Raw genomic sequence first — 22,535 nt, 5'->3', positions numbered from 1 at the left:
TTATGGGGTATGTTTGGGAGCTAATTAGACTAATTTGCTAATTTCTGAAGTGTGGCTGGATTCATTTATTGAGCAACAACTATGTCCTAAAGAAAGTTTTCATATTGACCAAACTGCTGTGTTAGTTTGGTGGGCTTGTGTTGGGTTAATAAAGAATTACTTAAGCTTGTTTTGGGAAAAGATTTCTTTTATATATTACTATTTAGTGACTCAAAATAAGCTTCTTATATTCTTTCAAAGTTGTATGGGTTATTGAGTCTGATGTGACAAAAAATATGGTTGTGTGCCTTAGGATTGGCAATGAAGAATGGGGATAGAAAGGAAGGGGAAGATGATTGATTGACTAGGAAAGTAGACATGTTTGTTTAAAAAAAAAGGTACCATCACACGCTAGATTTTTTTTCTCTTTGCATTTGTTCCATGTGTTCTTTAGTGGGTTTTATTGTTGTTTTTATATCAGAAAAGTAGCTTCCTTGCCAATCTAGGGACTTTTGACTTAGTGACATCACTTACCATGCGGACATATCCTACCTTTAGTTTGTATTTAATGGCTCAAAATATGTATTTTCAACTGGGAGAGAAAAGCTTCTCAGCTTGCCATCTAGGACTGTCCATCATATTCTGTATACCAGCCTCTTAGCCAAAACAAACAAACAAAAAACCAATACTATAATTAGTTGATAGAAATATTATGGTAATTATCTGTCCACATCCATATTTCCCAAAATAATTTATCCACAGAAGAATTTGGGTTTAAAATACATTTCTAAAGCCTATAAATTATGGTCTGAGATTTGAAATATACCCGTTTTGGAAAATTGGCAAGGAAAACTAGTTTTAATACTAGAAAATTGTCAAGTGTAATAACCATTTTTGATTTATACTTAATTTTGTAGGGGGAAATACTTGTAGCATAAGGCTGCTCTCCTGTGTGAGAGTCCCATGTTTATACCATTCACAATACTTAGAACTGCATGGAGCACAATTTAGCCAATGTCTATGGAGACACTTAACTTGCTGATAAATCATATTGTTGGGTTGAATTTGGAGTCTGAAATTGTATATAAATATAGGTCAGTTTCCAGTGTGTCTCCTATGGTATTCAAATAGTTGGTAAGTTAAGTAGTTATATGTATGTTATTTTTTTAAAAGTATATCTTTAAAAATTTGTGTTTGGTGCTATTGAAAAAAATGGTTAGAATAACATTTACAAATGGTGGCTGTTTGTTTGTGTTTCGGAATTTAAAATGATGTGATGCTAAATTCCCCTGATACCCTCATTTTAAAAAGAAGGGTCGAATTCTTGAATTAGTAGCAGTGTGTTAGTAGGAATTGTATCTGAGAGTTGAAATTGATTTTAGAGACCATCACGCTCACCCTCTTCATTTTACAGGATGTAAATGAGGCTCAAAGAAATTTAGTGACTCGTCCAAGTTATGTGTCTGATTCACTTTTCTAGTTAGTCATAAAGCCAGAACCAGGATTTATGTCCTATTAATTCCTAGTTCCTTGTCTAGCTCTGTTATGACTGTTCCCTTAGAAAGTTATATAATGCCTTTTCTCCCTTTGAGTGGTATAGTGGATCGGGTACTGGACTTAGAGGAAGGAAGCCCTTGGTTCAAATAAACCTCAGATACTTACTAGCTAGGTGACCCTGGTGAAATTACTTAACCTCCTTGTGCCTCAAATTTTCTCATATGTAAAATAAGAAGTTTGGACCCGATGGCCTCCAAGGTCCATATCAGCTCTACATCTATGATCCCATAATACTGTTTGTCTAAAAGTTACATGTAGGTTATTGGCTAAGTAATACACTGATGTCCTGGCAACCATAACTCGAAGCTCAGCTCTGAAAGTTGCTTTGCTTTGTAGTTTGGGCAGAATACTTAACCTACCTGTTGCTAAAACTTTTCACCAGGATAGTAAGTATAGTTATAGCAACTTACCATACATGGTAGCTATGAGGAATAACAGATAAGAGATGATATGGAATTATTTAATAAATATCATTTTATTAATTATCCATTTTTCAAAGAGAGTGCTACTTGTAGTATGCCCCAAGCTTTATGATCTTGTTTTATTCCTTGTTTTAAAAGTTGCAGTTAGGTAAATATTTTTTTTTAAATCTTTTTTAAAGGAGGACCTGATGACAACTTAATTGAAGGTGGAGGAACAAAATTTGTCTGCAAACCTGGAGCCCGAAATATAACTGTCATATTCCATCCATTACTCAGGTAAGGTAGAACCCATGATTGGTCTGTATTTTTATTATTTATGCCAATATATTGAGTGCCAATAGTGTTATTTTTCAATATTCTACATGACCTGAAAAAGACCTGTTCCATTCTCTAGAGTCTTTCTATCAAAGTTAGAGAGCTCATTGGAAAGAAGTAAATCATCTGAGTGTCTCCTCAGGTCTCAGACATAAAAGTTCCTAAGTGTTTATATTTGATACTTTTCTTTTCTGAGATAATGCATCCCTAATTTACACTATGGATATTCTTTGTGAATCAGGAAGTTTTTGAACAGATATGGTTGTCTCTTCACCCTGGGGGGGGGAGGAAGCAAGAATAATACCCTAATCAAATTTTCAGTGTTTTATGATGAAAACAAACTTGGGAGTATGTGGGGTGAAATGAAGTCTTGCAATATATTTTGGTTCTATAATATAGGATATAATGTTTTCTTCTTCTTTGAAGAAATATTAAGCCTGAAAATATTTATTGATGCAGATTTAGAAGATGATATTCTTTATTTCTCTTCTTAATCATGAATTGGAAGATATAGGTGCTGTGTATTTTCAGATAATGACCCAAATGTAACCAAGCTGGTTAACTTCTTTTGGAGTATAGCTTAGTTGCCTTTTCATTAACTCTTTTTTTTTTCTTGTGAGGCTGTTGGGGTTAAGTGATTTGCCCAGAGTCACACAACTAGTAAGTGTTATATGTCTGAGGCTGGATTTGAACTCAGATCTTCCTGACTGCAGGGCTGGTGCTCTATCCACTGCACCACCTAGCTCCCCCCCTCATTAACTCTTTTGGGTCACTCAGATACCATTTCTAAGTACCTGGAGTAATAGTTTGATAAATGCTAGTCTAATTTAACCCTGGCATAGTTGGTATCATTTAAAAATATAAGCACTTTACTTTTTGATATTCTTATCAACATTATTACCAACCCTCTTTTCTCTGCATTAAAGAGAGCATATTAAATACATTTTCTGAGAACTATTCTGTTTGGCTAGGGATAAGACCTCTGTGTTGCATGGCTAGTTCATAAATGGCATCTTCAAGTTGAAGTCAAGAAGACCCAGGTTCAGATCTTACTTCTGACACTTATTAGTTGTGTGACTCAGCCCAAGTAAGTCACTTAAATCTAAGTGCTCCAAGGCAACTTCCTAGAACCTTATAATTAGAATATTTATGTTTGTGATCTGGTTCGTGGAGGGAGTTCTCTAACCTGAGGAAATCCTAGATTCTTTCCTTTAATATATGATGCTTCTCTAGACACAGAGGAGATAGAGTTATTGTTCATTTGAATCTAATCAAGTAGCTGGTTATTTTGAAAATCATTTTGATTCAAAGTTGTTGTCTTTAAAAAAGCCCAGTTTGAATTAAAGTGGACTTTTTTTCCATGTCAATTTTTATGCAAGAATATGTTTAATAAACCAAGTTACAAACAATAAAAAATGGAGGTTGTCAGGAAATTTTTTCGATCTTGAGATAATTTTAAAATATTATCATTAAATAAGTCATTTAAATATATAATATATATGTTATATGTATATATATATTCATGTATGTATGTATGAAACTGAGACAATAGATACATCTATATAAGGGCTGATTGATAAAGGGCTTCTGATAACAGTTGTTATTGGTAGCTTACAACCTTAGTTCCAGTTTAAATAATCATGGTAGTAAAAAGCAAATGGCTTTGGTGATTAGTTTATTGCCCTCTATTTCCCAGTTACATTGATCTCTTTTAGCAGCTAGTGCTAATTGTTAAGAAGAGCAAAAAAAATCATTAATTACTGTAACCATTTCTTAAATTTAACCCCACAGCTAACCGAAAATATATAGAATTCACATACTTAGATACCTTAACCATGTACCATTTGTTACTTATTGTTATAAACAATAGCTACTAGCCTTTAGTAAAGGCCTTTTCCAAATTTTAAGAATTTTTTTAAGGCTGAAATGAAAGATTCACATGGAATCATAGCATTGGAGGGGACCCCGGACCATCAAGTCCAAGCAGTACTTGAAGAGGAATCCCCTCAGTGGCATCTCATATAAGGGATCAAACTGTAAAAGCCTCACAACTTTCACTGTGTAGTTTTCTTCCCATTGCTTCCCAAAACAACCCCACTTCTGGGTCAGCTCTGCCTACTCTATCATGTGATGTTCCTTATTTCATTATGTGAAAATGTACCTCTCTTCATCCATTGCCCATGCTACCAGCTCTATTTGGTATCCTTATTACTAATAACTCCTTTCTATGTGTTTTTTTTTTAGAATACTGATCTTTTGTGGGGCATAAAACATCTTGACAATAGTTTTACCTTTTCTTATTTATACTATTTTATGAGAAAGTTGTTCTACTGTGATATGTCACCAGGTAGCCTTTTTCTTGATTACTAATCTAAGTTTTAAGGCTTATTGTATCTCCCACTAGCTTTGTTTGCTTGTTTGATGTCCTCTACCTTATAGAGTTATAATTTATTATTGATTAGAACTGGGAAAAATTTACTTGTAGCATTGCTAAATTATCATTCACCGTCTGTGTAATAATGCTTAATGTAAAGCCAGAAGAGTAATGTGTGCATTGCAAGGTAAGTTAATTCCTTGATAAATAGGTACCAAGTATGAACTACAAATTAGCCCATGTTGCACATAACTTCTCCAAATATGCACATTGGATATTCGTAGAAGAGCTCTTGGAACTTAAAATGACTGAAATGTTTCAATTGTGAATATAAGACCATTTTAAGCCTTAGGAACTGGAATTCTCTTTTCATATTTTATTATGAGCTAAGTAGTTTCATCTTAATGGCTTATATAGAATAATAGTTTTCTTTTCGATTAAGAAAAAAGTTGACACTTAATGTAGCATTCCATCTTATAGCCTTAACATTTCTCTTGTGTCTGTGTTTGCTTCCAGGTAGATGTGCCTACTGTCTTAAGAGTAGTTAGTTTAAATTTTCGTTGAATTCCCTAAAATCATCATAGGTATCATCACAGTTTTTACAGCTTGCCAGTTTAAAATGACACCTTTTGTGATCCCATTCAGTTGTTACCTGATAAATTTTACCTTTCAAATTTTTCTCAGGTATTTTAAGTGATATTTTCTTTGACTACAAGGATCTATTTGGCCATTTGTGGACATAAATGTAAACATTGATGTAGAACTCAGCAATTTTACTTTACTAAGATGCTTTATTAGGACATCCTAGATTTTCTCAGTTTTTCTCTTGCTTATTTTTTTTTCTTTTTCTTATCTTACTCCTCCTGCTACTCCTTCTCCTCCCCCAACAATTCAAAACAAAACCAAGTCTCTGTACCTCTTAGGAAAATGTAATGAAACTCCTTTATCTATTCATCTTACTCTGTTAAATGTTCACTTACATGTAGCTAGTACCTCAAATACCTTTAACCTCTCTAGTGGGCCAAGCTCTAGCTTTCTCATTAAATGTAAAGCTTGTTAAATTAATTTTACATGGCATTTTAAATAAACTTACTTGTTAAAAGGTGAATAATCATTACAAACATTTAAACAGAAAAGGTTTGCTATCCTTATGTCTAATCTTTTAGCAAATCAAAACATTTCTTTGTGTGATAAGACATAATTTTGATGTGAGTTCTTTAAAATTAGAGTCTTTATTTTGAGTTTGCCATTGTGATTGGTACAATGTTCCAGATGTCTACCTTCTTTCTTTAAACTTTATGCACACTATTTTGATCCATTTTGATAACCAAAAATATTGACTCTATAAATTTCTCAAAATTGATTTTGAATTTCTGTAGTTGATATTGTTTTCTATTTTAAAAAAAATGTTATAATGACTTCTCCTAGGGCTCACATATCTCAGAAAACTGAACAAAATGTGTACCAAGTCACCAGCAGTTACAGTTGATCAGCCTCTCCTCCTTTCACCACAGATCTACAAAAATACCATATTGCTTACTAGCCATAACATTTGTATATGTTTCCTCTAAAGACACAGATGGGTTAAAAATATTTCTCACATGTTTCTAATCAATCAGAAAGTTATTTTAAAAACCAGTTGAATTTAAAGTTGTTTTCTTAAAAAAAAAACATTTGTAGTATATGTAAATCACCAGCAGTCAAGTTCTGGAACTTACTTTTTAAAGAAACCTGATAGCTTTTAGGATCCTGTCCCTTCTAGAATGCCCCATCCTTGGCCATAATTAATTCTAGAACTGTTGTTGATCTCATCTCGTGAAGAGAACTCCTCTACTCTCCCTCTTCACTCATTACCCCGTGAAATACAGCAACCCCTTTGTTTATACTTAATGGCAAGTAATAACTTATTTAATTTAGATATTCAATGTATGTTCCTAAGATCTTTGTCCTAGTCCATTGTTGTCTCTCTTAGAGGGTAAAATTGTAGAAAGCAGGAAGCATATCTGTTCAACTCACTTTATATTATATATTGCTTAGTGAAGCACTGTATATAATTAGACACCTAATGAAAGCTTTTAGTGATAAGAGGTCATCTAATCTATTTCCTTGCCTGTGGGCCCAACTGAACAAAGACCATTGCAGACAGATGGCCTCCTATCCTCTTCTTAAATGGATTCCATAATCTCTTCTCTAAAAAGTACAGCCCCTGAAGATGATACCACTTATGTTCTCTCTTTGTTTTCTACCTAGATATTTGTCATTTGTCAACTTCCACCAGAAACCTTTGGGAGAAATGGATGAGTTCATTTTGATTAATGGAATTTACTTTATCCTCCTGGGCCTGTAATTTAGGGGTGGGAAGGGAAATATCATAATGATGAAGCTTGTATGACATTTTTTCCCCTTTGACATGCAGATTTGGTCTGCATTTAGATTTCCTCGTTGTGTAAGTGACTAGTAATTAATAGCCTTTATGTAAATAAACCTTCAGTGAGTTAAGCATATTTCATCTAACCACTTTCTGGCACAGAGCAACAATTGTTATAATGAGCTGCACAATGGGATCATTTGTCAGAGGTATTCTGATGTTACTCTTTGACTGGTGTTAGTAGTATAAGTGCAGAGGAGGTATTCCCTTTTTTCTTCTGTTTAACTTCTTCATATCCTTTGCCAAGATTGGTAACCTGGTGCTAAGTAGACCTGGATTCTTACTAAGCCTACTTTCAATGTAGAACCTGCATGACTCTGAACAGTTAAAGAAAACATTTTGACCTTAATTTTCTTATCTTTAAAATGGGTATAGTAATAATACTTCTGTTGTTTATCTCACAGTGTTTTGTGAGATCAAAAAGATAATTTATGTGAAAATGCTTTGTAATAGCAAAATTTCATGCAAATGTAAAGGCCCCTTTCTATTTTCACTTTTTAATGAAATGTACCTTGACAAAATAATTGTTTTCTAGTTTAGTGTTGTTCTTAATAACTGGCAACTGAGGACTCTTTATCAACTTCTTTATTTCATAGGCAAGTTATTTAACTAGGTTTAATTTGCAAATGCAGTTATCATCTTGGGTTTGACATAATTGTACCTGCCATCTCACAAATGAATGCTTTTGGTTATAAAGACGCTAACTAAGAAAGTGTCACTGGCTCACATTCCATCACCACTGTGGAGAAATAATACAAAGCTAGATGATGAGTTAACAATATAAGGCACATCAGCTAAGTAGAGGGCTGGCAAGGAGCTTGACCCTCAAAGAGAGAATTATCCTAGTTATAAATGGGAAGGAGTATTGCCTCCTGGAGAATGAGATAACCCTTGGAGCCAGGAAGCCCTGGGTTCCTGTCCAGTCTCTGATACCTATCGGCTATGTGACTCTAAACAAATCTCAGCCCGTTGGTGCTTCATAAATCTCTAACAAAGTAAGTTGCAGGGCAGGTGCAGGCTTGTATTGTTAGAGGGTGTTTCTTCCCCCAGGAGTTCTCTATGTCATTGAAATCACAAGTCTAGTCTCTAACCCTGTAACTGAAGGGAGTGAGCAGTTCATTTTTTCCTTGCCCAATTCATAACTGTGTGATTGGGTCAAATTAAGAAAATTGGAGCACCGAATGGCTCCCTTCATCTGAGTTTGGACAGGAAGAATGACTCTCAGAAGTGCAGAAGGGATAATAAGTCTTATGTACTTTGAAATTTGGCAGGCTAAGTGATATGTCTTTTGAAAAAAAAATATGTTGGGTGTTCTCTTTGTTTATTTGCTTCAGCTAGCTTTTGGAAGTCATTTGATTCTTCAGGGTAATAATCTACACATATGCTTTATGAAGTTATGTTTATTACCAGACAATTGATGAACAGATGTCTCATGTCTTAGGGGTGGCAGAAGAGAGGCAGGAGGCTAAAGATGTTGAGAATGATGGCATTTTAAATTGTGAAAATGCCAGTGATCCTCGTATTGTAACTAGTAGTAGGACCCTGAGTATAGAGCAGTGAGCATCTCTCTTTATTAAGTATAGCTATACTTCATTAAGATCAGACAACAATTAAAAGTATTTTGGCATGGAACACACAGTCCAACACTTATTGGGTGAAAAGGTGAGTTTGTGTCAGAATGAAGGGCACTGAATTGTCAGGGCCCCCAGTTTTCTTGCTGGGCAACATCCATGCTTGCCAGCTGCCTGGATGCCTAAAGGTGTAACTGCAGTAGAATAGCCAAGTGGTAATGACATCATCTAATTACAGAGAAGGGTAACTTGTTGAAATTAAAGCATCTTGCTAGAAATCCGAAACCAACAATCACACGGGTAGCCATCTTAGGCATACAATTTTCTGATCACAGTTGTTTATCAGCTCTGGCATGTGTTATGAATATCATGAGGGGTTGAAGTTATGATATGTGAACATGGCAGAAACAAGGCACAGGCCATTGCAAAGCATCATCAAGGAGGGCAGCCTCCAAGGAGCAATTTATAATTGCAAAATGATTTTGCAGAGTGAATTCCACTGACAGCTTGGATTTTTCTCTCAAAATAGCATTTCGTTCATTGTAAGTAGTGCATGCTAAAAGGGTACATTAAAATGTAGTCATGCTATTAGCAAACAAAACTCAGGATTGTAGAAGAATCATGTGCATACCATGATCCTTTTGGAATGAAAGAGTGTACCTTTTTGAAGTAAAAGGAGGTTATTTTTGCTCCTTAGAAGAGTAATTTGTCTTGACTAAAAAGCTTTTCTGTTTTCAATAAAGAGACCAATGATTTACTCTTTTCTGCTAGTTGAGCCCTTACATACTCTTTCCCTGGGAGGATTCAGTGGTATTTTACCAAGGATCTCTGTCACAGAGGTTACCATTTGCATTCATTTAGTTGTACAGTCTCTCTGGTCCCACAATAAGATAAATAAGAAAACATTATCACAGAGAGAGAAGACAAAGGGAAGAATGAAAACAAACAAGCCTAAGGAAACAAGTAGGAGACCTTTTGGAAAAAAAATAAAATTTCTTCAAAGGTATAGAGAATAGTATGAAACTTCATCATGTAGGAATCTCAATGTATAAAGAATTACACAAGTCCAAGTAATCATTTGGGGGATAAAATCTGTATTCTAGGTCTTAATGTTCTATATTTTTCTTCCCTGAGTAAGATAAAGAATCTTTTGAAAAGATAGTAGACCTTGTAAGTTGGTTTTCTAAAGTGCAATGGGAAATGTAAGTGGACACCTCAAAAGGAGATTTATTTACTTGAGGAGAAGTTAGAGTGCAGCAAATATAATTTATTGAGTGCCAACTGAGTTCAAAACCCTGTCCGAGGTAGTGGGGGAGGCAAGGTAGTTTAAATAAGGCACTGTCACTGCCAACAAGCTTAGAGTTTAGTAGGAGAATGACACCAACAAAAATAGCTATAATTGTAGTGTTAAAGGTACATAAGGTACATGTAGTGTTAGAGGTACATAAGGTCTGAGAGAGAAGGCTGTTATCAGCCAGATGATCAGGGAAAGTTTTTAGAAGACCTGGCATTTGGATTTAGATTCAAAGATTGGATTAGTATTTAATAGACAAAGTGAAGAGAGGAAGACATTACAGACAGAGAAGACAGTTTGAACAAAGGCGCAAGGTGAGAAAGCACAATGTGCCTTTTGGGGCATCATGCAAATTCGGTGCTGTAGGAATGGAGAAAGGCAGCTGAGGAATTCAGCTGCAAAATCCCAGTGGATATCCAGTTTCTGACAAAAAAAAATACATATGATTATGATCCTTGAACATATGTGAAATTGCTGCAAAGGGTTGCTGAGATCTATACATTTTGTAATCCAAACAAATTTGGCAGAATATGGATTGACTGGAGTCCAGTGAGCCTTTTTTGCAGGTTTATGTGAAAAAGACCCTGCCATCAGAGTCTTCTATCCAATGTTGGCTATGTCACTGGTGTGTTTTACTTACTATTTAGTTCTAGAAGGAGAAGGCGGATGGGAGGTTTTTAAAATATAAATCCAATAAGGTAAACATTCCAGGGATTTTCTCAAGATTTTTTGGTTTGGCAGCTGTGACAATGACAAGCACTTGTTCTTGTCTCAGTAAGAAGACTTACTCCTCCTGGGGTGTTTTTTCCCTATTCTATGACTTTCTGGGGAGCATATTCCTTGCCCTCAGCTATATTAATGACTCCTCTGTGGAACTTCCTCTATACTTGCCACACCTAGCCTAGTGTGCTAGAATTCGCAAAGAGTTATATGGATAGAAGAGATCACTTTTCCATGTCTTCATCTTTCATAGTTTTCTAAGGTCATGGAAATATGTGGAGGTTAGCTTCAGAACATATGGGAATATTTTCCTTCCCCTTTCTAACTCAGTATAACCCAGCCCAGTTCTATAATGCTTAGGTACTATCTATACTCAGAGCAAGATCATATCAGATTCTGTGCCCCTACTCCTTCAGAAACCATCAGGATCCACAGCAAGTCACCTCTACCACCCCTATTACTACCTACCCTTTAACCGTCACCAGAAATTACCAGCCACCAGGGTTCTTCACCTGGGCTTCACTGGGTCAATGAAAAGATTTCAGGGGGCCCATGAACTTTGATAGGGGAAAAAAATCTTTGGTGTTCTTTGTAATCCTGTGTATTTTATTTTATTCATTTAAAAGTATTATTCTGAAAAGAGGTCTGTAGACTTTCCCAAAGTGCCAAAGGGATCTATGAGGTAAATAAGGTTAAGACATCCTGTTATAGAGGCTTGGTGCCCTACTTGGAGGGGGTTTGAAGGAGAGGGGAAAAAAAGAGGAAGATGTAATGTATCAGAATGTGAGACTCAGACTTTTAATCCTATTTCTTTGTAGTTCTCAAAAACTTTGGTCTATTTTAAGCCTCAAAGGCTTAAATTCAAGACTGAATACAGTCTTGGTAATCTACCCTTTAAAATACTTAACTTCATCCATCCCATCTTTCTGTTGTGAGCTGAGAGGTTGAGAGGTTGTGACCCCTCAAAGACCCATCTAGAAGGAATTCACAGACTCAAGCATTTTTTAATTCAAGGTCGCAAAGATTTATTGTTATGCTTTTCAGCAGGCAAGGATTCTTAAAGGATCCTGCAACCTTAGAGAGGTACAGTTAAAGTTTATATAGGACAAAATACAATAAAACATGTGCCAAATATACTAACTAGGGGATTCAGGGTGGGATTAGGGAGTGGTTAAGGAGTGGTCAGTTCTCAATTGAAACTCAAGATAAGAAAAGTCCCATTATTCAAGATAGTATCTGGTCCCAGACATCCTGGGCCCAGTGATAACAAACAGGAAAAATACTGATCAGCTCTATCTGGTCCTGGAATTTGCTGACACAGGAAGGGGTGTTTTTAGTACACTCAGAGAGAAAAAGATTAATTTAGGTTTTTTGGCCCTTATTGGGGCTCAATTGATCTTAAATGATTATGAAGGGACAGTGTTTCTGAGGCTAGGGAGAAATTGGGGCCCAAGTACAAGCACCCAAACATAAGCACCCAAGCACCCCAACAATTCCATCTCACCTTGTGTCCCATACTTCCTAAACCTATTCACCCTCTAAAAGGCCTCCAGATCATCCACTGATCAGTACTTTCTCAGACTGTTCGGTCAGCCTGGTTTTACTTCATTTCTTTCCCCTCCCTCTTCTAATCTTGACCCTGTAGTTAATTATTTCAGCACAGCACAGCAATCTGTTCTCAGATTGCTTCTCTCTTGGTCCTAATTCCCACTACTCCCTTCCTCCTCCATTCTGACTCACTCAGTTGAACAAAGCTGGTGAATGTCACACAACTATTGTACATTTACAACGTACATTATAAATTCATGTTACTTATTTCAAGCCATCTCTCATTCCGGTAAGGCAGTCCTTTTATATCTGCCTAATTAATTCTCTTTATCACTTACCACAGAAGCCTTTCTAAACCTTTTCTTCATTCCTCAGGCTTTCAACACTTCTCTCTTCCTCCTGTCCAGCTGAAAACCTTACTTCTTACTTTACTGAGAAAATGGAGGCTGTTCAACATGCACTACTGTCTCTTCTTCCTCTCTCCAAATCTCAAAACTTGTTGACATCAACTCTCACTTTTGTTCCCTTTCCCACTTTGTCTGACAATGATCTAGCCTTTCTCCTTACCAAAGTCAAGCCCCCTGCATGTATTTTGATCCCATCCCTTCTATCTTCTCTGGGGGGGGTCATCTCCAGTTGGCCTGATCCTCCAGTTGATCCAGACGGCTCTAGAGGAGAGAGTGAGGCTGGTGACTTTGCACAGCCCTGCTCACTTAAATCCAATTCACTTGCAAGTCAAGATGTCACCTTCCTGATGTCATTGGTCCTTTTCAAGAAGGACAAACAACAGTCTATCTTCTGTAGCAAATTGTAATCTTGATTGAATTCTCTTAAATCTTCAACCTCTCCCTGTATACTGGTTCTTTCCATATTGCTGTCAAACACACCTGTCTCGTTAATTCTATAGAAGCCCTCGCTAGACCCTGTCTTCCCCTCAAACTCTTGTTCTATTCCAATTTTCTGTCTCTCAGACAAATTCCTAGAGAAAGCTGCCTACAATTGTTGTCCCTGCTTCTTCTCTTTCTCTTCGATCTTTGCATTTGGTTTCTGACCTCATCACTCAACTGAAACTGTTTTCTCCAAAGTATTGTTGATTTCTTAATTGCCAAATCAGACGACCTTTTGTCATTCCTCTTCTCAATCTATATATGCTGCATTTAACACTGCTCACCTTTTACTCCTGTATCATATCCTTTCTGTGCTGCTCAGCTTCTTTTGATAGTTCAACATGCCTAAATTGTGATTGTTCCTCAAGGCTCTGTTCTGTACACCCTACTCTTCTCTTTCTACTTTGTCTTGGTACCTTCATCAGTTCCTATCATCTCTGTGCAGATGACTCCCAGATCTATGTATCTAGACTCAGTCTCTCCTGAGCTTTAGGCCCCACATCACCATTTGCCTAATAGACTTTCAAACTGGATGGCCCAGAGGTATCTATCTCCTAATTAACAATATCTAAAATTGATTTCACTAACTTCCCCACAAAATCATCTTCTCTTCAAAGGTGAATCCCACAAAATAGAAATAGAATTTTGTTCAAGAAAGAGATTTAATGGAAATGACCAGGGGCCTGGGCTGAGAGTAAGGTCAAGTATTTCCAGTCCTTTTCCTTCAGTAGTCACTGGAATAGAGGGACTGTGTTAACTCCATTGGTGATAGGGCAAAAAAGATGGCTAACCCTTATTATAGAAGCAAATTTTGAACTCAACTTATTTTTCCAAATATACTGGTGACCTAGATGGGAATATTTCCTTGCTTTATATTCTATTCTCATCACAATTAATGTTTTGAAAACTTGTATATGTAAAACATAAAGGTAGTTCTTTTTTTAGGGGTATAGTGTTTACCTAATATGAGACCATCTTTTATGTGTTCTGAATCTATAATTTATCTTCTGCATTACAGTGACCAAAATGCACCTATTGTTGTATCCTAGACATGTGCTACCTAGACATGGGCTATCTAATTTGTTTTTCAAATGTGAATTATAATAGAGTACCAAGTAGCCATGTGATAAGGTGTGAATATTAGACCCTGACTTTAGTAGTTTAAATTCTCATGGTCAGTAACCATTCCTTTTGATATCTTATTTTTGAAAATTATTTCTCTTGCTGCCTTTCCATTCTTTTTAAAAAATTGTTGAGGATGATTTGTTGTTTTCCTTTTTGCACAATCTTGAAGGTTTCTTCCATTTTTCCTTCCATATTTTTATTTTATTTTTTTATTTTCCCTTGACCACTTCCAGTGATAATAATTTAAATACAATTAGTTGATAATGTTTCATTTTCACCCCTTCAAAGATCTTGGGCATACAGTAGGAATAGAACTAGAAAGGGATTTTCTCAGGTGATGCAGATAGGCACATCTTCCTGTACGCAATTTCTAGTTTTAGAAATTCATTCAGGGCACTGAAAGGTAATAGTCCAACCTCCAGGATGTGGCATATTCTACTGCAAGCAAAAGTTTTCTTGGAGGCAGTTATCTGAGATCTTGAAACTGCAAGTAACCACAAAGGTCAGTTGGTCTGGTCCTCTGCCTGTAAGCAAGCATTTTAAAGATGACACCGGTGTGCTTTGGAGAAGCAGAGTGGCATAAATGATATATGAGTCTCCCTTGCTATGTCTGAGCTTTTTTAAAAACATCTTCATATTAGTTTTGCTGTTAGTGAAATGTGATTTTCTTGCCTATTGCCCAGTATACTACAGGGACTTTGCTATTTAATTGACAATTGAGTAAAGAAACTTCTTTGATACAAACCCCAGACAAACCAGTAATAGAGTTGAATGGGTAGCAGCTGCCACGAAAGACATTAGGTGTTTGTTGTTGTTCTTGTGTGTTTGTTTTTTTGTTTTTTGCGGGGTTTTTTGCTGCCTTAATCTCATTTTTTGGTAAGCTAGAGCAGCAGTTTCAAACTTAAATTTGTGAGGACACCACCTAGTAATTTGTCTTGTGATTGAAACAGAAGCTGGAGCTCTTGATGTGCACAGGTGGTTTTCAGCACTCTGAGTGGGAGATAAGACACCTCTCTATTATATGGTAGTAACTGTAATTATTGGCCTTGTCAGCCTTTTTACTATTTTTTTACTTTTTTTTTTTTTTTTACTTTTTACATGTAATATGCTACCTCAGAAGGTGGGGGGTAGAAAATAATAGGTAAATGGTGAATAGACGGGCATAGGTTCAAAATGTTTTTGTATTTCTTTTCAAGAAAATCAGCAAATATCAGTCTATGGTCATCTACTATATTCTGTCCAGTATGCTGTCTTCTGGGAATATAAATGTAAAAATGAAGCAGTCTTTGCCCTCAAGGGACTTCCATTTTACTGGGAAAATGCTTTCTCTTTGCAATCTACTAATTCCGAGTTTGCATTGATTTCAATTCAATATTAGTACTTTTTGACTAAGCTGTTAAAAATAATTTGTTCTATGAATTTGGGGGGTCTGTTGACTAAGAAGAATCTAGCTTAAAATGAATACTTTTCAAATCAAATATTAATTTTTCTTCTGGTGTGCCTTCATGATCTTAAAGTTAATTCTTGTCTATTTGAAGCCAGATATTTATAATGCTATGTAATATTAGGCAAAGCAGGGCTTACAGTGAAACTTTTTCATTTATTTCATTTGATTTATACATGTTTATGTCTTAATTTATGAGGCACTTGATTTGAACTAGTCTATATGTCAACAAATACAACTCAGACTTTTTGCCAAGTCAGACTGGTCTCTTTGCTGTCTCCATTATTCTTAAATAGTGAAACCTTATTAATTGTGCCATCTTTAATATGTATATATGTTAGAAATAAATCAGACATCAATGAAAGCAATTATACTTGCTCAGTGACTATTTACATTTAAATGAATATCAACACATAAAGTGTCATGATACTTGTTTTCAGACTCTCTCTCAAGGTCCCTATCATCAAATTTCATATTTACAAAACTGATAAATTAGGAGAAAATTACAACTGAGTTCTCAATTTTTCCAAAGAATACACCTCATATTCCCTTAAATTCATAGGGTCATAAGAATTAAATGCAGTAATGTGTGTAAAACTCTTCATAGACCTTGAACAAATTGTGTGGATATTTGAGTTATCTCCCTCCACATCTCATACAGTATATCTTTTTATACTCCATGAAGTCTGTTCTGTACAGAGCTTCTGGTATCTCTCCACCAAAAAAATTACTTTGTATTTTTATATATAATACTTCAATAATATTTATACAGGACTTCAAAGTGTAAAAAGTGCTTGACATATGCTAGCTCTTTTGATCCTCACAACGATCCTGGAAATATATCCCCACTTTACAGATGAGGAAACTTCATCTGAGAGAGATTAAGTGACTTGCCTAGATTGTACAGCTAGTAAATATCAGCGGTAAGATTTGAACTCACATTTTCAGTACTACAAGCCCAATAATCTATCTACTATGCCACCCAGCTGCCTCATAGCTTGTCTATTTTTTTAGATAACATGTGCATGTACATTATAGAGTGTGAAGTCTATAAGAGCAGGGACTCCAGTGCCTAGCACGGTATCTGGAACATAATAGGTACTTAATAAATTCTTGATAGATTAGCTGAATGTTCATCAGCACTGCTATGTAGCTTTTATCTAAAGAAATAAAATGAGATAAACACGGTCCTGTCAAATGAGGAAGATTTCAAAATGGAAACCAATGGAAATATTTCTTTATCAAGATTCGAGTCTGGTCTGATTGAAGAAGTATACTTTATATATTCCTTGTTCAAAAGGAATAGGCCTAATTGAAAAGGAGAGAGGATATAATTACGAAGGCTTGTATCTGTATGGAAATCAAAGAATTTGATTGGGGAAATAGAATGGAGAACATTTGGTTGAGAATAAAAGGAAGAAGAAACAGAAGTAGTGTCATTATATGAGTTTACATATTGTCCAACCATATGGTGGGTATAGATGAGTTTTTCTTAATATAGATTATACAATGATTATAGAGCCAAGAGACTATTGGGAAGGGAGGGGGCAGGCTTCTACTCTTTTCTGTTAGAAGTCTGTGAAAGCAATGTGATACATTCCTAACTCTCTTCTTGAAAATTTTCTTTTCCACAACATATAGCAAGTATTGAATATACAACAGAGACCGTAATACCTTGTGTATAGTGTGACTTTCCCCTTTGTAACCTTGTTAAATTATTTTAGAATATTACTTTTGTTCCAGACCTGTTATGTCCTTAGTATAGAGTACTCCAGGAAAGGAAACCCTCCCCACCCATGCACACCTGCAGGTTATTCTCTTAAAGAGCTGACTGGGAAACTGAAAGATTAAGTAACTTTCCCATAGTCATACAGCTAATATGGGTCAGAGATGGGACTTAATCTTAGGTCTTCCCATGTCCAATGCTGGCCCTGGAATCAGGAAGACCTGAGTTCAAATCTGTCCTCAGACATTACTAGCTGTGTGGCCCTGGGCAAGTCACTCAACCTGTTTGCCTCAGTTTTTTCATCTGTAAAATAGGGAAAATAACAGCACTTATCTTTCAGAGTTATTATGAAGATCAAATGAGATCATATTTGAAAAGCATTTAGCACAGTGCTATATAAGTATTTATTCTTTCTTCCATCCTCCTATATACTTCCATACTCCCATAAGGAAATATAGAATTATATATAAGGAAAAGATAAAAATTACACTTTGAGACATTGGGGGCAGGGGAGATGAGCATCTGGAGACAGAGCATTTGGAAGAAAGTGCCTAGCCACTTGCATCTTGGTAGAAATCAGAGGATGAAATAAAGTTAGTTATTTAAAAGAGAGAACATGAAGTTTTTCTCTTTGTGCTAACTAGAGACATTCCAAACCCTATAGCAAGATGCTTGTGATAGCTTGGTTTCAGTGTGTAACACCCCCACTCCAGGTGGGAATGGGCTGTTCCCTGAAGGACTGTGCTGTCACATAGTGCTCTATGCAAGTGGGAGAAGACATGACTCCTGATTAGCCCATGACACAGAATAAACATGGAGACGTTAGGGAGAGTAGAGAGAGAAAAGACATGAAAGAAGATGTGGACCGTAATGATGAATGAAGGTCCCACATGGAATCACAGGCGTGTGAGGAAAGGCAGGGCAGTCTTGGGGAGAGGTTATACTGGAACTGGAATTCTGTCATGGATTTCTTGGGTGAGATTTGCTCTTTCCTTGGATGACCTGAGATTTCATCTTGCTCACAAGTCAAAGGGCTTACTTATTCTTATGCATTCCATTTTCTACATTAATCTATATAACTTCCTTGATAGATGTTTTACTATTTGCTTTGATAAACATGTTTGTTCATTATCTGCTATCTGTAATTATCTTTTATGCAACAAGTCTATAATGGGAAGAAGCTGAACTGGCTGAAAGTAGTCTGTTTACCTTCTAAGTCTGGGGCAGAGCTACTTCCTCCCGAGAATGACCAGAGAAAGTTGCCTTTATCCTCAGCCCTCAAAATAAGAAACATACCCCAAGACTACAAACATTTGCTGGATGATGATAGAGAAATATGATTCTAAGCCCCAGTCATGTTCTCCTTGAAGACAGCAGAGTGAGTGAGCGCTCAGCCATGATCCTTCTCTTAAACCCCACAATGGTGGAAATCCAGTCTCTCTGTCAACCTCACTCTCTCTTCCACAGTCATCAAAGTCTAGTGGCAGGACAAAAACCAAGACAATTGTCAATGGGCTGGGATGTAGTGGATGACCCTGGTGTCTTGGATGTATGACCAAGTTCCAAGCGCTCCACAGTCCCTGCTTCAGCGGCCTTAGTTTAGGCAACAGCAGAAGATGCAAGTATATATTTAATGTTTTACTAAGCATCATTTAAATCAACCAAATTAAGAGGAATGTTGATAAAAAACACTTGGCTTTCTCAAGGATCTGTAATTTCATCATTTTGAGCACTTTCTTTATGAACAAAGATCACAAATCCTCATCGACAGTTGCTGTGCATCTGAACTGATGAGCCTCTCTGAATATAACTAGATTGGTCTTCAGACAACAGACATGAAGCTCCACACCAGGCCCATACAATATAAGCTATGTTATCTAAGAGCTATGAAAAATAATTAAAGAGCTTTATTTCATCCTCTGATTTCTACCAAGATGCAAGTGGCTAGGCACTTTCTTCCAAATGCTCTGTCTCCAGATGCTCATCTCCCCTGCCCCCAATGTCTCAAAGTGTAATTTTTATCTTTTCCTTATGCTTTTTTTTGTGCTTGTTTCATAGCTCTAAGAAGCTTTCCTTTTCATGTCCATTTGAGATCACATTTTGCTGTTTATAGTCCTCGGTTTCAGAGCACATTGTAGGCATTAGTTTATGTGGTTAATGATTGATGAAGAGCTCTTGAGCTAGGAACTATTTGTCCTTTGGAATTAATAAGCCATCCCTGACCTCTAGGCGTTTGCATTCTGTGCTAGCAAAGCCAGTTGGTTGCCCTCTGCAATGACAAGCAAGGGAAGGAAGGTGAATTTCTAATGCAATCAGAAAATCCCTCCATAATTTAAATATATTAGCATATCCTAAGAAATCCTGGTATTAGCATGTCCTAAGATAGCACATAGTATCTCCCCAACAAACATGACTGAATTACTAGACGAAGCGCATTAAGACAGCAGGAAGGGTCCTTAATGGAGCTGCTCTGTCTATATTCATTATTGCAGCAAATGCTAGGAGAGCCATAAGGAGTTTGATTATTGATGCTGCTCTAGTGATTTCACTCGCATGCATGCTTAGATCCAATTTGCCACGAAAAGTTTGATGACATGCTAACACTGAACCCCTGAAACATTTATATTTTCTTTTTCTTGTAAGTAGGAAAAAATAGAAAATGTATCTTGAATCTCTGTACTTTAGGTTATGAACATTTTTGACTCCAGGAAAGTTGGGTAATGAAGAATAGAATTAACTCTGAATGCATATATGTAGTGTCTGGCATTAGCAGGCTTGTATATGTTATTAATAAATATCAAGGTCTTAGTTTAGTTAAGGAACTGTTCAGCTTCAGCCATTATCACCAAAGATACAAACTTATCCAAACATCTACTGGAAGGAAGATTTTCTGTAATTACATGAATCAGTTCTTTCCAGCCATCTCCTCACCAGGCAGCCCATACTTGGTCTATCTTCCTCATCGCCCTTCTCCACCCCCCCTTCCCCTAGCCAAATCTGAACTCTGTTTTTGGGTTTCCAGACTCTTATAGGTGAGCTTTTTAAACTTTTCATTTCAAGAAACAGGATTCTATTCTATTTCAGTCATATCTCAGCATACTTACAATTCCTGAGAGGATGTAAACCCTTTTAGGATAAAGACTGTCTTGCTTGTTGTTCCCAGAGATTAGCATAGTAGTACCTGACATATAATAAACATTTAATATATGTTCCCATCCTCTCCTCTCCTGCTCTCTCCATTTTAATCCTTGTGTTCTTTGGGAATATCAAATGACAACAGTTAATATACAGGAGTTACATAAAACCACTCTCAGGCTGCAAGGTGATGGCATATGTCCAATCTTTGACTCAGAAAATCTAGTTAAAAAAAAAAGTCATAGCTCTCTCAGGGTTACACATGCATTATAGACCCAGAAGACATTAGTCTTTATTACAAATAATCTCTAGGCCACACTTATAGATTTATTTTCAGATTTAAAACAGTAAGAATACAATCTAGTTCTGCCTGGTTTTAAGGAAATACATATCTAAAAAGTGAATCCCCAGATTAATTAAGGAATGATAATTTGCATTATTAAGTGGCCTTTCAGTTTTCGAAAGTATTCAAAATAGTGTTCTTTAAGTGAATATGTGAATGGAGCCATGGAGTCTCAAGTATAAAAGGCTACCTTTTCCAAATATTTCACCCCCAACAATACCTTACCATCTAGTTTATACCTGAAGACCTGTAGGGAAGAGCAACTCCCTAACACCTGCAGTTACCTGCCTCATTTTTTGGACAGCTCTCATCATTAGAGAATTTTTTTTGTTGTTCATTTAACAAAAACCAGCTTTTGTGCACCTTCTATCCATTGCTTCTTATTCTGCTCTAAGGCCGTAGAAAATGTCTAATTCTGTTTCTCCTCAATTGCAAGTCTCCTTCTCCCAAGTCTTCTTTTCTCTCTGCTCTCAGTTCTCTAATTTGTGGTAATGCTCACTCTCATACTCACCCTCCTTTGGATATACTTCACCTTGTCAATGTGCTTCCTAAAATGAGGTGTCCAGAAATGAGCTTGACTCCCCAGATCTGTTGTAGGGCTAGGTTTTGGGACTGCTTTGTCAAACTGTAGACTAATTGAGCTTGCAGTCAAGTCAACAAGTATTTATTAAGCACTTACTAGGTGCCAGGCTAAACTTTGGCCATGCAAAGAAAGGCAAAAGCAGTCCAGTTCTTGGTGAGTTCACACTGAAATGGATGAGACTACCTGAAAACAACTATGTGCAAATAAGCTATCTAGAAGATAAATGATAGGAAACAATGAATAATATATGGTTTAGTCTTAGACTCCTCTGTTCTGTCTTGTGTAATTGACTTTTTTTTAACCCAGGTGTAGTGCTTCATGCTTAACTCTTTTGAATTTCATCTTGTCTGATTTTTCTCATTCTTGCCTGTTGAGATCTTTTTAGTCCAAATTATGTTATCTGATGTGTCAACTATTCCACTTAAGCTTCATGCTGTTTACAAATTTGATAAGCATATCATCAAAGCCTTCATTCATGATATTGACAAAAATGGTGAAAAACACAAGTCCAAGGACAGAGTTCCTGTGGCCTTCCAGTAAAGGTTGATACTGATGCCTTAATTACCCATCTTTGAGTAGGGTCATACAACCAGCTCTGAATCTATCTATAAGTGTATTAGCATCTAGTCTGCCCTTTTTGATCTTGTCCATGTGAATGCTTTATAAAATGCTGAAATCCAGGTACATACAGTCTAGTCTACCTTTTTAATTTCCCAAGTTCACTTAAAGATTCAGTTTATAAAAGATTTATTTAAATACATCTTTTTAGGGACATATCTGCCCCATAAAGAAATATAAATCTGTGTTTTACTTAAAGATCACTATGCTCTGATTCTCTAGATAGCCTTTGGTTTCAGCTTGGTACAAAGCAGAGACTTTTAAAAATATCTTGCTGGAATCTTGAAATATGTAAGCCCCTCACTCTTATCTCTATGACACTAGAACAGTCGAGTCGAACTGAAATAGAAGTGGGATACACCAAACCATGCATAAGGATCTCTGGAGAACTGTATATTGATGTAATTTCAAAATGTAACATTATCTATGTTTTACTATATTTTTATTTATTCTATTAAATATATCC

The 22,535-nt window shown here is 36.3% G+C and overlaps 1 protein-coding gene across 2 annotated transcripts in view; it reads left to right on the top strand.

The window, feature by feature from the left end:
* The window catches only part of EXOC4 (exocyst complex component 4), an 860,605-nt gene that overhangs the window by 393,820 nt on the left and 444,250 nt on the right, over positions 1-22,535 (top strand). For both annotated transcript variants that reach the window (XM_021002278.2, XM_021002279.2), the window contains one exon: positions 2,138-2,234. In XM_021002278.2, the coding sequence (XP_020857937.1) occupies positions 2,138-2,234 (97 nt within the window). The remainder of the gene's footprint in view (positions 1-2,137; positions 2,235-22,535) is intronic.

This window comes from Phascolarctos cinereus, unplaced genomic scaffold (assembly GCF_003287225.1).
Source record: "Phascolarctos cinereus isolate Bilbo 61053 unplaced genomic scaffold, phaCin_HiC Scaffold_1;HRSCAF=81, whole genome shotgun sequence".
In the NCBI taxonomy this organism is placed as follows: Eukaryota; Metazoa; Chordata; class Mammalia; order Diprotodontia; family Phascolarctidae; genus Phascolarctos; species Phascolarctos cinereus.
This window is presented reverse-complemented; position numbering and strand designations above follow the sequence as displayed.